Below are 14431 nucleotides of genomic sequence, written 5' to 3' on the forward strand. Positions count from 1 at the left end.
CCTGTAGGACAAATGAAGTAATATACCACTTCCCCATTGGCAGACAGGACTACAGAAATTTGCCATACTATAAGAGAGGAAAAAAAAAGACTAGATTTTGATGTAAAAGGGAAGTATGTTTCCCTGGTCTGATTTTACCTTTACTCTCAGGGATAGGGGAGCAAAAATGGCAGCCAAACTAATGTACTTGTTGGAATGAGGCACAGGGAAGCCTGCATCTGTTGTATGTCAAACAGCCACAATCTCAAACCTCAAACAAGTCCTTTGTCTTGGTGCAGATCTAATTAATCCCACAAGAATTGTTGATCTTCTTGACCTTGTGCTTCTTTGCACTGTACAATGGATCTTTTGTGATCCCTTCTCCTGGAATTGGACACAATTATTAGTCAAAATTCAACAGTATTTAACAATCATTGGCAGGTTTCCATAGTCTAAAGTTTTTGGGTGTGCATTGATATTAGAGCTAATAGATATTATAAATTTATCCTTTAAAATCCAAAACCTTATTACTATTGGTAACATGTACTTCAAGTCCAAGAAATAAGAAATGAAAAAAATCATATATTCTATTGAAAAATAAAAATAAAAATAAAAGCAATAAATAAACAATTTCAGGAATTCAATGTGTCAGCCAAAACAGTGCCCACTCGTCTATGGACTTTTATCTCCTTTTATCTCCAATGCATGTGACACAGGATACAGTGAATCAGTGTCAGTAAAAGGTACTCATTTTACATGTGAGCAATGAATCCAAGAGTCCTTTTTTCCAATTTCTGTAGCTGTTGGAGTGGTTAGCAATACTTTAAAGGGACCATCCCAGGCAAGTTTAGTTGCTCCAGTGCGCTGGAAGGTCTTTATATACACCTTGTCTCCTGGGTTTAGGTCATCAAGTGAAAAGTCTATAGGTCCTGCTTATACTGCAACTCTGGATTCTTGGAGTTCTTGCAGTTTGATCTGAAGGTCTTTATATATAGGAAGTAGTAGAAGTAACACCTCTCCCCCACACGCCCATAATGATGATGCAGGAGAAAAAGGATTAGACTGTATAGAAGTATGTCCAAAAAGCATCTCTAATGGTGAGATGTGTAGATCTCCCCTGGGCCTGCTTTGGAGATAAAATAAAGCTAGGAGGAGAGCTTCAGGTCATTTTAAATGACCCTTAGTGCACAGTTTGCCAGTCATGGTCTTAAGTTCTCCCTTCATTCTTTCAACTTGGCCTGAGCTCTGGGGATGATATAGTACATGAAATTTAGGAGTAATTCCCAAATAGGAATAAAATTGGGACACTCAATAAAATGAGTTCCCCTGTCTGAATCCATATGTGCTGGTAGGCCAAAATGAGGAATAATCTCTTTTAAGAGTACCTTGGCAACAATAGCTGCTATGGCTCAGGCGCTAGGAAATACTTTTGGCTATCTGGTCATTTCATCTACTACAGCCTTTGGCATAGTGATAAAGTCATTTTCAGATGCTCAAAAGGTGTGTAAGCCAAAGGGCACCCACCAAATGCTTTGTCATGAAAGGTATGTTGGCTATATACTTGATGGGTGGGGCAGGCTGCACACATTTTAGAGGCTATGGTAGTTATACCAGGGGCTATCCATACTCTTTTAACAAAATCTGCAATGCTATGGGTACCAAAGGGACTATTTTTGTGAACAGATGGGCAAATTTGATGATAAAAACTTCTAGGAAGTAGGGATTTTACTTCAGATGACATTCATACTCCATTGATCTGTTTTGCTTTGAACTTTTGTTTCCATTTTTCCACTTCCTGTTCATTGTAAGAAAGGGATAAATGATTCATTACTAGTTGCCAAAGTTAAAATTATTTCAGGCCCTTCTAAGGCAGTGAGTTTTGTGGCAGTATCTGCCTGGTGGTTCCCTCTAGAGACAGGGTCACTTCCACCTGTATTGGCAGAGTACTGAACTATGTCTAGGGCTTTGAGTAGTTGGAGAGCAGAAAGAACTTCATTGATGATTTCTGCATTTGCGATACATTTTCCAGCTGATGTTAAAAATCCCCTTTGAAGCCACAGCATACCTACTGCATGACATAGTCCAAAGGCATATCTAGAATCTGTGTAAATTGTTGACTTCTTATCTTTGGCAATTATATAGGCATGTTTTAAAGCTATATGTTCTGCACCTTGAACACTCATATTTGAGAGCAGGAAGCTGACCACACAGTGGCAAATTCTATAGCAGCTCCAGTGTAGTGTATGCAATCCCTTATGAAAGAAGAACAATGAGTGAATAAGACTAGATCTGGGTTGTTCTAAAGGAGTGTCCAGGAGATTATCTTGAAGTTTGTTAGCCCTGGACACTAAAGATTCACAACTGTGTAATGGTTCTCCTGAAACTGGTAAATCTAGAAGCAAGGTGGCAGGGTTAAGAGTTGGACAATGTTTTAAGGTAATATTTTCATTGCCCAACAAGGTTATCTCTTATCTTGTGAGTCTTTGATCGTATAAAGTAAATGGCTTTTTATAATCTGGGATGCCTAGATCAGGGGCAGACAGGATAGCCTGTTTTAATTTTGAAAGAACCGACAGGTGTTCCGCTTCTAATCTAAGTGGTTCAGAAATTGAATTTTTTTTGTCAGAGCTCTAAGGGGTTTAGTGATTTCTTCAAAGCAAGGGATCCACTGTCTACAAAATCCTTTTCCTCCTAAAATTGCTCTCAATTCTTTCTTAGTGGAGGGGGCACTCAATTTTTGAATATCTTTAATGTGCTTAGGGGAAATGGAATGGGCACCAGCAGTTAATATAAACCCTAAATATTCTACTTTGGGGAGACACCACTGAACCTTTGCCTTTGAAACCTTGTGGCCTCTCTAATGTAGTTCTAAAAGAAGATGTTTGATATCTTCTTGGTATATTGTGGCATTTGGTGAGGCCAAGAGCAAATCATCCACAAATTGTATCAAACAGCTATTCTGAAATTTAATATTTGCTAAATCCTGTGTTAAAATTTGTGAGAATAATGTAGGACTGTCCATGAACCCTTGCAGTAGCCAGGACCATGTTCTTTGGGAACCTTTTCAGGTGAAGGCAAATATGTTCTTGGACTTTTCATGAATTGGATATGTTCTTGGACTTTTCATGAATTGGATTTGAGAAGAATGCTGAGCATAAATCTACTACAGTAAAATATGTGGCTGGGAATAGAGGAGATAGTTGTGGCTGGGCTTGGAACCACAAGATGTCTCTTTATGACATGATTATTTATAGCCCTTAAATCTTGTACAGATCTATAGACATGTTTTCCATTTGTGCCTAATTTTGGCTTTTTTTTTACCAATAAAATGGGTGTATTATATTCGATTTGCATGGAATTATTATTCTTTGCTCAATTACTGAATTTATTATTGGGGTAATTCCCTCAATTGCCTCTTTTGATGGAGGATACTGAGGAATGGAAGGAGGTATTTGTTTTAATTTGTATAGGAATAGCTGATTTAAGTAGGCCTATGTTGGAAGAAGATGTGGTCCACACAAGGTGGGGATGGAGGATGAAAGGGATGCTGGGATATGTAGTTCAAAGGTACAAGATTTTCTAATTATACAGTACTAGACCAGTTTGGGCCATTGCTTTTAAAATAATCTTTGACTGCTTTAAAACAGTTCTCTACAAATTGGTTTCTTTTCTGCCTGATATCTCTTTCTCTGGAAAGATCCAGGTCTTTGCATCTACCTCCCAGCTCAATAAGTCTATCCATAAATTGGAAGGGATTTTCATTGTTTTTTTGCTTAAGATTCTCAAATTTTGTCCATTTACTAGGCCTCTCAGAACAAGCTCTCATTACTGTTAGTAATGCCTCTTTCTAGCCTGGCATGGTTTTAAGTAAACTTCCTATCTGTTCATATTCCATGTAGTGTCAGTCTGGGGCCAATGAATTGCTCTCCTTTCTTCGGCCTAATTAACAAGAGAGATGATTTAATTTTTCTCTCTGTCAGAAAAGCTAGGAGCAAATTTTCTATATCTGTTTTAAGAAGGATCATATGTTTGATAAATGCTTTCAAGCTTTTTAATAACTACAATAGACTCATCTTCAATGGAATGGCTATTTTGCTTGAATCTGTCAATATCTTGGGGTGGGGTAAAGGGTGTATGGTGTCTTAAGGACACATCTCCAGTTTTATTGAAGGTGGGTACTACCTTTTAGGTGAATTATTTCCTATTTTTGTTACTTGATTCGATGCTTGGGTTGCCATAGAGTGGGTAATGGGTGTAGGAAGGGAAATAGGTCAGATAGAAAGAGTCTGGGTAGATATAGAGATATTTGGAATAGGACAAGGAACATGGAGTGATGAATCTCTTTTCTGAATCTGGAAATTTCTCAAGATCTTCTCAAGGTCTTTTATATAAATCTTGAAAACCCCCAAACTATCATCCAGTTTCTTCTTAAGGTCCCTTAAGGCATTTTCCAGTTGTCTTTTACGGTGAGCTTTTAGTTCAGCTTTGAGGTCGAGGATTGGTTGAGTAGTGGGAGGGATTGGTTAGATTGGATGGGAAATGCATTGGACAAACAGAAAATTTGTTGTACGGGGTGAGGCTGAAATGAATCTCTCATATTGATCTTGAGGTTACTTAGGCTGTTTACCAGTTTTTTCATAAAGAGGGATAGATAAACTGCAACATATACTATTATTATAAGTATACTCAGGAACAGTACTAAATAAATCCATTGTGAAATGTTCTCTGGGATCATGAGCCACTTTAGATAGACAAGAAACAGCATTTCCCCAATTTGGGCTGTGTTGTTAAAAAAACATAATTAGTCACCTATTTACTATTTTTCAATCTAATTATTAAAATTGCTTGCAGTTCTACTTTTTGCCAGTAGATGACACTACTGGCTATGGGTTGGGGTTTCACAAAGCTAGTAGTCAGGGTCTTCTAAAGACTTCAGATAAGAAAAGTGTTGTAAATACAGGCACACCCTAATCAATTAGACTTTGAGTGGATGTTGGCGAAAAGCCTTAGCCTGGGAGTAAATTAGGAGGGACAACAGGAGAAAGCAAAAGCTTTCTATTTTAGGCAAAATAAAACACACTTTCTTGTAGGTAAAGCTCTCAGAGTACAGCCTGAATTTTAGCTAAGAGATTTGGGAGAGTTTTCTACTCTCTCCTTCCCCTTAGGGTAAAAATGCCAGGACCACGGTGCTTCCACCACATGCTTCCAGGGAGTTGATTTCAGGCTACGTGGGCAGAAAGTTGCTTCTCTGAGCTAGCCTGGGGGCAAAAAAGGTTTGCTCATATTTTATTCTTAATGGATTTGAAAGCTTTTCAGGATTAAAGGAGCAGTCTTAGTTGTTCCTGCTTTCTCTGACTGCTCTTTCTAGTGGAGATACATGAGGTTTGGAAATGGCCTTAAAGAATTCTGGTTTGCTGAGATGGAAATTTGTGGAGGCCATGTTGCTTTCTTCCTGAGGCTGGGATGGGGAGGTTGGTGAAGGTGGGGTGGGAGCATCTCCCCAGATTGGGCCCTGAGTGCTGGCTAATTGTTGCCTAAGAAAAAATATCCAGCTTGTTAATTCAGCTGTTTATAGTTTAACTGGAAAGAAGAAGAAGAAAAAGAAAAGATTTAGGACTTACACTTCCGTGCAGCAGTCAGATCAACAGCTGTAGGTTGTAACTCCAGAATTAGCTACTAAAAGTGACTGAGGAATAGTTTAGAGATAGTAGAAGGTGAAGGAAATAATCAGGAGATTAAGGGTGTTTGTCAAATCTTTGTGGGCCACCAATTAATGTAAGAATTTAAATTTAAATTTTATGCTAAATATGAGAATTCTAAAGTAATATTGTGGTCACCAATTTAAAAATATTAGAGCTTAAATCAAAATGACTTTTAGCAGCGTCATTTATAAAGAAGGGGAAAGAGTGAAAGAGGAAAAATGTAGATAAAAAGAGAAAGTACTGCCTAGCTACAAATACCCTAAGTTTAATCCTAATATCTCCAGACTGCAAATGCTAATACAAAAGCGAATCTCACCTGAATCCAAAGTCCTTAATTAGGAAGCTGAAATCCAAAGAGCCAGGAGATGCTAAAAAATTTGATGAGAACATTCAGTGCACACGAGGCTAAGACCATCAAGAATCTCACCAGAACTCACACTGAAGCTCCAACAAACTAGAGGGCTTCCTCACTGAAGAACCAAGGTAGGAATCACTCTGCTCACCACCATGAGCCCAACACAAGATCCAGGGAAAAGGTCTCCTCCAAGCCAGGAAAGGAATCTCCAGAACCAATTTCTCCAAAAGCCAGGAAGGGAATCAATCTCTGGAACCAATCTCTCCAGAATCCAGGAAAGGAATGAAACTAGACCATGGCTGGTCTCGTCCTTTTATGCTCCTATTTTCCACATCACTTCCTGTCACCTCCTGTCACTTCCTGTCATTCTCTCTTCTTCAGAAAAACCAATGGCAGTCTTCCAATTTGTGTAGCACTGTCCAAGAGGGAGGCAGTATCCTTTGGAGGTGTAAGCTTATTCTAATAAGTGACAGGTGAATTCTCTTACTTCATGCTAAATAGGGGTGCTTTGAGTTCTTGATTTGTTTAGCTAGAAATAGACAAGGGGAAAGTTAATGCTATCTTCACAATATTGGTTCTAAGGCAGAAGAGTGGTAAGAGTTAAGCAATGGAGGTTAAGTGATTTGCCCAGGGTCACACAGCTAGGAAGTGTCTGAGGCCAGATGTGACCCTAGAACATTTTGTCTGTAGGCCTGGTTCTCAATCCATTGAGTTACCTAGCTCACCCTGGTAATATCTATTTTGAAATTTATTTTATTTGGTTGGTATTGCCTCTATTTCTTCTGCTACTCTAGAAAGTCATCTCCTCCCCCATTTTGATATTTTGTTTTGTTGAAAGTATTTGGGTAGAATAGGCTCCCTTCTACTCAGATATATGTTTAATAGTTTTTTTATGGGCAAAGGGACATTATAAATGATTGTGGTGACTGTGGTGAGAATCTCCATCTCATAGCTAATTCTAGTGACAGGGAAACTTCTCTTGGATAGTAGATGATGACTACACAATTGTAGGGAAGTCAGTGTTTTTAACCTGGTACCCTCCCTGAATGATGGACCAGTTTGGCAAAGAAAGGTCTTCTTAAAGAATGGCATTGCTAGGCATTCTGTAACCCCAAGACTAGGCACATTTTGATGTACATAATACTGTGAAAGGTGCTGTTATTATTCCCTTTTTAAGAAAGGAAACTGAAGCTGAGAGAGGAGGTTAAATGACTTGCTTGCCCAGGACCACACAGCTATTAAAAATATAAGGCAAGACTTGAACTCGGGTCTTTTCACTGTGAGGCTAATGCTCTGCACTAAGCCCCCTAACTTACCTGTCTTGCAGGTTTGGTATCCTCTTCCCCTTTCTCCCTCTGTTCCATGTACTTGATTATCCTGAAAGGATACATTTTTACTAAATAGGCGAACTGCTAAATAGAGAGTGACTTGCAAATATGTTTAGTTTTATTGATTTGTTTTTATTGTAGTGCTTCTAATGTTTATTTTTAAAAAACCTTTTCTTTCCATCCTAGAATCAGTACTGTGTATTGGTTCCAAGGCAGTAGAGTGATAAGGGCTAGCAAGGTGGTCAGGTAACTTACCCAGAATCATATAGCTAAGAAATGTCTGAGGTCAGATTTGAACATAGGACATCCTGGCTCTTGATCTGGCTCTCAATCCACTGAGCCACCAACTTGATCCTGTTCCTAACCTTTATATAGAAGAGGTTTATGAAGAAGTTCAATCTCAAAAAAGTATTTTTTTTGTGCCATCATTTTTAGCCTAAACTTTTCAGGATTTGGATAGAGGATTAGATAATTGCCCTAATTAGATGTTTTAATGGTATTTGGTAAGCTGTTATTCTACCTGTCATTTACATACTTCAGAAACCTAAGAAGCCTCTTAATGGTTAGATTATTGACTTTTTGGCCAATACTTAGTCTACAACCTGGGATTAACTAAAGTTAATTTAAAAATTCATCTATGTAGTATATATGAACCATTTCACACAATCTATTCCTATTAATCCAAAGGAGACAATTCAGTCCTGATTGGAAGGTTATATTTTCTTTTAAATTAACTATTTGAGAGGGGCAGCTGGTTGGCTTAAAGGATAGAGAGCCAGGCCTAGAGATGGGAGGTCCTGGGTTCAAACTCAGCCTCAAACACATTTAATGGTGTAACTCTGGGCACGTCATTTAATCCCTATTGCCTAGCCCTCATACTCTATTACCTTTCAAACAATACACAGTATTGATTCTAAGATGGAAGTTAAGGATTAAAAAAAATTAACTATTTAATATATGACTTAGATGATTAATTTTCAAAATTATATTCACCATTATATTAAATGAGGTCCTATAGCTCCATTTCAAACAACCAGTCCATAGTATTTACTCACCTATCTATGTAATTCACAATTCTCTTTAGATCTGAGTCATTTGTTTTTAAAAATGTATGATTAAATCTCATATTTATTTCCACAGATATTCCATCAGTTCTAGCAGGAACAGCATTTAACTTTGATGAAGGAAATGGAGGGTTTGTAGTTCATTGGCTAAACAATAAAGAATTTCATTTTACATCCTCTACTGAAATATTTATGCAACAATTAAGAAAGCTTTCTGACCTGCAAGTAGAACATGAAAATGATTATGGAGACAGAGATGAGGAGGAACAACAAGAAGAGAGAGAGAAGGGATTACATATGAAGCTAGATCATGGTTGGTATTCTTTACTCTAGGTTTTTTTTTTTTTTGTGGGAGGCATCACTAGAATTGCTAGGAGTTTGTATTTTACAGAAGTGCCAGATGAACAACGTATGCACTTGGCTTAGAATTAATAGTGAATTTTGATACCTTATTAAATTATTTTAATGACTTTGGAAGTTATATATTATCTTGTGAAACTATTACCATTGATGGTACTTTGAGTGAAATACTTAGTATTATAGTGGGAAAGAACCCATTTGCTAGGCCAAAAAAGTGTATAGAATGGTATTGCCATTCCTTGTTTTTCAGATTGTAGACGAGATGAGGAGTATGCAAGATAGCAAGCTTTTTCTTACAGTATAGTATTTCCTCACTGTTAGGTGGCATCAGAGTTAAACTATGTACCTTTTAATTTCTTTCTGGCTCAGAATTATCCTTGGATAGAGAATCAGAAACAGGCACAGGATCATCGGAACATGAAGATGGAGATCGAGAGGGGAGTCCTAGAACTTATGCCCGAGCCAGTACACCAATGCCACTTCCTACCGTCTTATTAGATCGGAAGATTGAAATGCTACTTACTGAATGGAATAGGAATCCTGATATGCTTTTTACAATCCACCCCTCTGATGGCACCTTTTTAGTGTGGCATGTAAAGTATTTGGATGAATACAATCCAGGAATATTTAGACAAGTTCAGGTATAATCTCCCAAAGAAGCAAATACTATATTTCACTTAAAAATAACAAGCCCCTAAAAGATGTATACGAGCTATTTTCCAGAATGAAAAAAAGAATTTCATTTGTAACCTTTATTGTGTTTCATGAACTCCATACAGAAGAATATTTTAGAATACTTAAGAATAATTAGGTCTTAGTTTTCCAGACTTCTTAAAGGTAAAAATTGACTCATAAAATCAAACTAGATTAGCACCAACCATTTCCTTTTTACTTTGGCATACTTTCACATAAATAACTCTGAATATGTCTGTCTGATTGGCTGGGAATTCTCAGCTTTTCAAATAAAGTAAGCCATTTTGAAAACCTCACTCCTGAGGAGCTACAAAACTGTTTGCTAAATACCAGCTTACACATTTATTTCCTTTCTTTTCTTTAACAAGATTAGAACTTGTACTTTTCTGGTTCCAAGTGTTCTGGAAGGTGTAAACATCAAGCTTCTTTTTCTTCCAGCTCCTACTGATGAACTCTTTATAGAGATGCTGAAATAATCAATAAAGGATTAAGTTAAGCAGAAGAAATGAGCCTATTAAAAAGAAGTTTGAGGTTTACACTTCCTGACTGAGATTAAACTAATAGTCTACTAGAACCTTTAGATCTTTTTCATAGGAAATGTTGACTGATCACATTCTATATGCCGATCTTGTAGAGTTAGTATTTTAAAATTAAGTGTAGAAATATTCATGCATGTTTATTAAATTTGTCTTATTATTTTCCCCATCTCATAGTTCTAGCTTGCCAGAATCTTTGGCTATTCATTCTCTCTATTCTGGTGTGTTGAGCTGTCTTTCCTAACTTTTCACATATCATACAATCAGCATGCTATTTGTATTTTCTTCAAGATTATGGATAAAATGTTTGAACAACCTAGTGCCAAGGATCTTTTTCTAGAGTATTATGATAGAGTCTTCCTTGAAGTTGATGTCATCCCCTTAATGATTACACTTTTGAGTAATTTTTCAGCCATTTCAGATAGCCCATGTATTTCCATCTTGCCCACAAGGTATCATGAGATACTTTGTTAGATACTTTGCTTAGATGTAATTATACTATGCCTATAGTGTTCCCAATTAGTTACTCTATCAAAAAAGAAAATGAAGTTAAGTCTGGCATGATCTATTTTGGGTTAAATCATGCTGGATTTTAATCTTCACAACTTTCTTTTCTGAGGGCTCACAAACTATTCCTTTAATAATGTGTTCTAGAATTTTGCCAGTAATGGAAGCCACTCAAACATTTATTAAGTGCATATTATTTGCCAAACATTGGACTGGGTTTGCCCTAGTGACACTTTGCTTTTGTTCATATTAGAACATTTTTCTTCTCCATTTCTGATACACTTTTGCTACTCTTGAGAATCTTATAAAGATTACTGCCAATGGTTAAATAATCACATCATTACATAGATGTAGTTCATCTGAAGTTGGTGACTTGAACTTATTGAGGACAGCTAAATGTCATCCATCTGTCTCCTTAGTTATCTTGGGTTTCTACTTCTGTTATCATCATTTTTTGTCCTATTCTTTAGTCAAAAGGTCATCTTAGTCTAGAAAACAAGGTCAAAATAAATGTTGAATAGTTCAGCTTATATGACTCCAACCTGAGTAGGGTTACCCCAATGCTATTCTGTCTTGAACTTCTCCCTCTTTTTAAAACAGTTCTGCTCAATTCTTGTTGAGTGAGGTAAATCTTAACAGTACTGTGGGTTCCTTCTGTGTTAGTTAAGAATCTGTGCTTATTTTATTCTTCATCCTTATTGCATTTAAAAAATAAATATCTGAAGCCATGGATTTTTATTTCTGGCTCTTTTTATATTGCTTCCCCTGACTTCATTCATTAGGTACTCTAGTTTACTCTCCTACCCTTATTTTATGGATTTTTATATAGTTGTCTGAAGCCATGGGTTTGATTCCTGGATCTTTTATTTATGCCCTCATATGATCTATTAGTTTATAATTATGTTTATAATAACTTCATAGTTATTAAAAACATTTTATAAATGATTATATTTGTATTTTTTAGGTTTCATTTTCTTCTCGGATCCCTGTTGCATTTCCCTCTGGGGATGCCAGTTCTCTCAGCAAAAATATTATGATGTATGCTTCTAAAAATGTGGCTAACGCCCTGTGGCTTCAGGAGAAGAGTTCTGATGATGCCGTTGGATCCCAGCTGAGCTCCAGACACGATAACACAAATGTGAACATTGAAGTTCCTATAGTAATGATGGTTTCCAAACATGTTGATGGATCTTTAAATCAGTGGGCAGTTACTTTTGCTGACAAATCTGCCTTTACCACTGTGCTAACTGTAACTCATAAGTTTAGATATTGTGGTCACCGGTTTCACCTCAATGATCTGGCTTGTCATTCCGTTTTGCCATTATTATTAACATCCTCTCATCATAATGCTGTGCTAACACCTGAATCCGGTTGTCTTGGGGAGTCAGATAGTATACTAAGTCAAGTCATGGATCCTATAAAGCATATTAAAGGCTCATCTAAAGAGTCTCTTAGAAATGCAGCAACTCGAACATTTCATGATCCAAATGCAATCTATAGTGAGCTAATTCTGTGGCGTGTAGACCCAATAGGACCCTTGTCATATACTGGGGGAGTATCTGAATTAGCACGAATCAACTCTCTCCACACTTCTGCATTTTCTAATGTAGCTTGGCTTCCAACTCTTATTCCCAGCTATTGCCTAGGTGAGTGCTATCTTAAAATATTTCTATTTTGTGATGAGTGATATTTTTATAAAAACTCAGAAGAATTACAAGTCTAATTTTTCAAAATATTAATTTATATGAAGTTTAAAGTTATGCTTATTAATGTTTTGAATAAAAACTTTTTAGTGGTTAACAAATTGGTTTTTATTTGCAGATAAGTATTAAAAGGATTCTGTGCCAACTACTCATAGTTTAGGTGGTAGGAAAATGTTTTTAAAATGTATGTATTTCAAACTATATGACAGTATTTCATTTTTTTTAGGTACATACTGCAATTCTGCTAGTGCTTGCTTTGTTGCATCTGATGGCAAAAAATTGAGATTATATCAAGCAGTAGTAGATGCCAGAAAATTACTTGATGAACTTTCAGACCCAGAATCCTCAGTAAGTTTTCATTATTTTTGGTGGAGAGGGGCATGAGGAGAGTGGGTGTATAGATTCCATATTTGCATATTCAAAAACCCTTCCTTTCTTTAGTGTGTATTTGAATGGATAATCTTTCATGTGTTTTGTTCTTCATGAATATGTGTGCCATAGTTCATTATTTCTCATATTGTCCATTCAGAAGCACCAAAGGTTTAAAGAAATAATATTCCTACAGAGCATTTATTTAACATTCAGTCCATAAACATTTATTCAGAAACTGACATATATAAAAGTACTGTACTTTCAATGAGGGAAAGACAATATGAAATGTCATTTACTTCTTTCAAGAAAGCTTATGCGAAGTAGATGTAAAGGTGCTTAAACAAATAACATGAATGTTTTAGATAAAGGATGATAGAGGATATTGGTTCTATCTCCAAGGGACCATAATTTATTTCTTGGATATTACTGTCATCACTTGTAAGCTCAATTTATTTTGCCAAGGATTTAGCTATTACCCAAACTGTGATCATACCAATGTTAATAATTCATATTTGAGGAACAATTTCTATGAGATATTATTATGCCTATTTTATAAAGAAACCCAAGTTTCTAGTAAAGGAACACCTCCAGAGTTTTACAAATATCAGTTGTCTAAGACAGTGATGGGCAGACTATTCCCCATGAGCCAGATCCAGTTTGCCCATATCACCACCTTAAGCAATTCTTTAATCACTATGTCCTCACATCCAGATGTAGTGATTAGGGAATTGCTTAAGGCAGTGATAGGCAAACTGGATCTGGCCCCTGGGCAATAGTTTGCCCATCACTGGTCCAAGATATCATTTGAACCCATGTCTCATGATTCCATTTTAGATACTTTGAAGCTCTCTGCTGAACCATTGCTTCTCTGTTATCAACAGCATTTGCCACCACTCATTCCCTATGGCACCCTATTCATCACCTTTTATTAACTAAGCCTTTTACTTTTGGAAGTCAGATTTGAAACAAGTAAATTCAGACTTTACTGGTAGTTCTTTTCCTCATATTTTGTTCAGTTTGTTTCAACAAGCATTTATTTGCTGCTTATTTTGGTCCTAGTCCACTGTACTTAGTATAGAGGGAAATACAAAAGAAGTAGAAACCATGGTTCTCTTGTGTTTGAGTAACTCAAAATCTAACTGGAAAGGCAATGCATTTATCTCACAAGAAGAGAATGCTATTAGTATAAACTTAATTCTTACTTTCTGCAAGAATCTTTTCCCATTCTTCCTTGATTTTGGTACTTTTTCTCATTTTATTATCTATGTTTTACCCTACATATATCTTGTTTATATATAGTCTCTTTTACATTAGACTACAAGCTCCTTGAGATCAGAGACTATTATTATTATTATTATTATTATTATTATTTTGTATCCCCTGGTTTTAGCATAGTGCTTGGCACATAGTAAGTACTTTTGTATGTAATCACAGTAAAATGTAAAATTATGCTTGCTGCTGAGTTCTTAAATTATTATTATGGAACAGTAAAACATATTTTGGGTCTATTCATGGGATGTTATTAATTTTAATATTATTACTAGTAGGTAGTGCCTTTTTTGCCCAATCAACATTATCATTTAGTTAGTAGATCATAAATACTTGTGTATAAAGTATTTGGATTATCACTGATAATAATGATAAACTTTTAATCAATACCATCTCTTATTTTAGAAACTTATCGGAGAAGTGTTTAATATTGTGAGCCAACAGTCTACTGCCCGACCTGGATGCATTATTGAGCTCGATGCAATAACTAACCAAGTAAATAAATGCTAATGAAATGATGGTATAAATAAACTTAAAAATTGCTTCTATAAGTATTATTGAAT

General features: G+C 36.2%; 1 protein-coding gene across 1 annotated transcript in view; it reads left to right on the forward strand.

Moving 5' to 3' along the window:
* Positions 1–14431, forward strand: part of DMXL2 (Dmx like 2) — a 161802-nt gene that overhangs the window by 77750 nt on the left and 69621 nt on the right. The window contains exons 10-14 of the mRNA XM_044665166.1: positions 8505–8741; positions 9158–9429; positions 11489–12170; positions 12454–12575; positions 14274–14363. Of these exons, the coding sequence (XP_044521101.1) occupies positions 8505–8741; positions 9158–9429; positions 11489–12170; positions 12454–12575; positions 14274–14363 (1403 nt within the window). The remainder of the gene's footprint in view (positions 1–8504; positions 8742–9157; positions 9430–11488; positions 12171–12453; positions 12576–14273; positions 14364–14431) is intronic.

The sequence above is a fragment of the Gracilinanus agilis genome, chromosome 2 (genome assembly GCF_016433145.1).
Source record: "Gracilinanus agilis isolate LMUSP501 chromosome 2, AgileGrace, whole genome shotgun sequence".
Taxonomy (NCBI): domain Eukaryota; kingdom Metazoa; phylum Chordata; class Mammalia; order Didelphimorphia; family Didelphidae; genus Gracilinanus; species Gracilinanus agilis.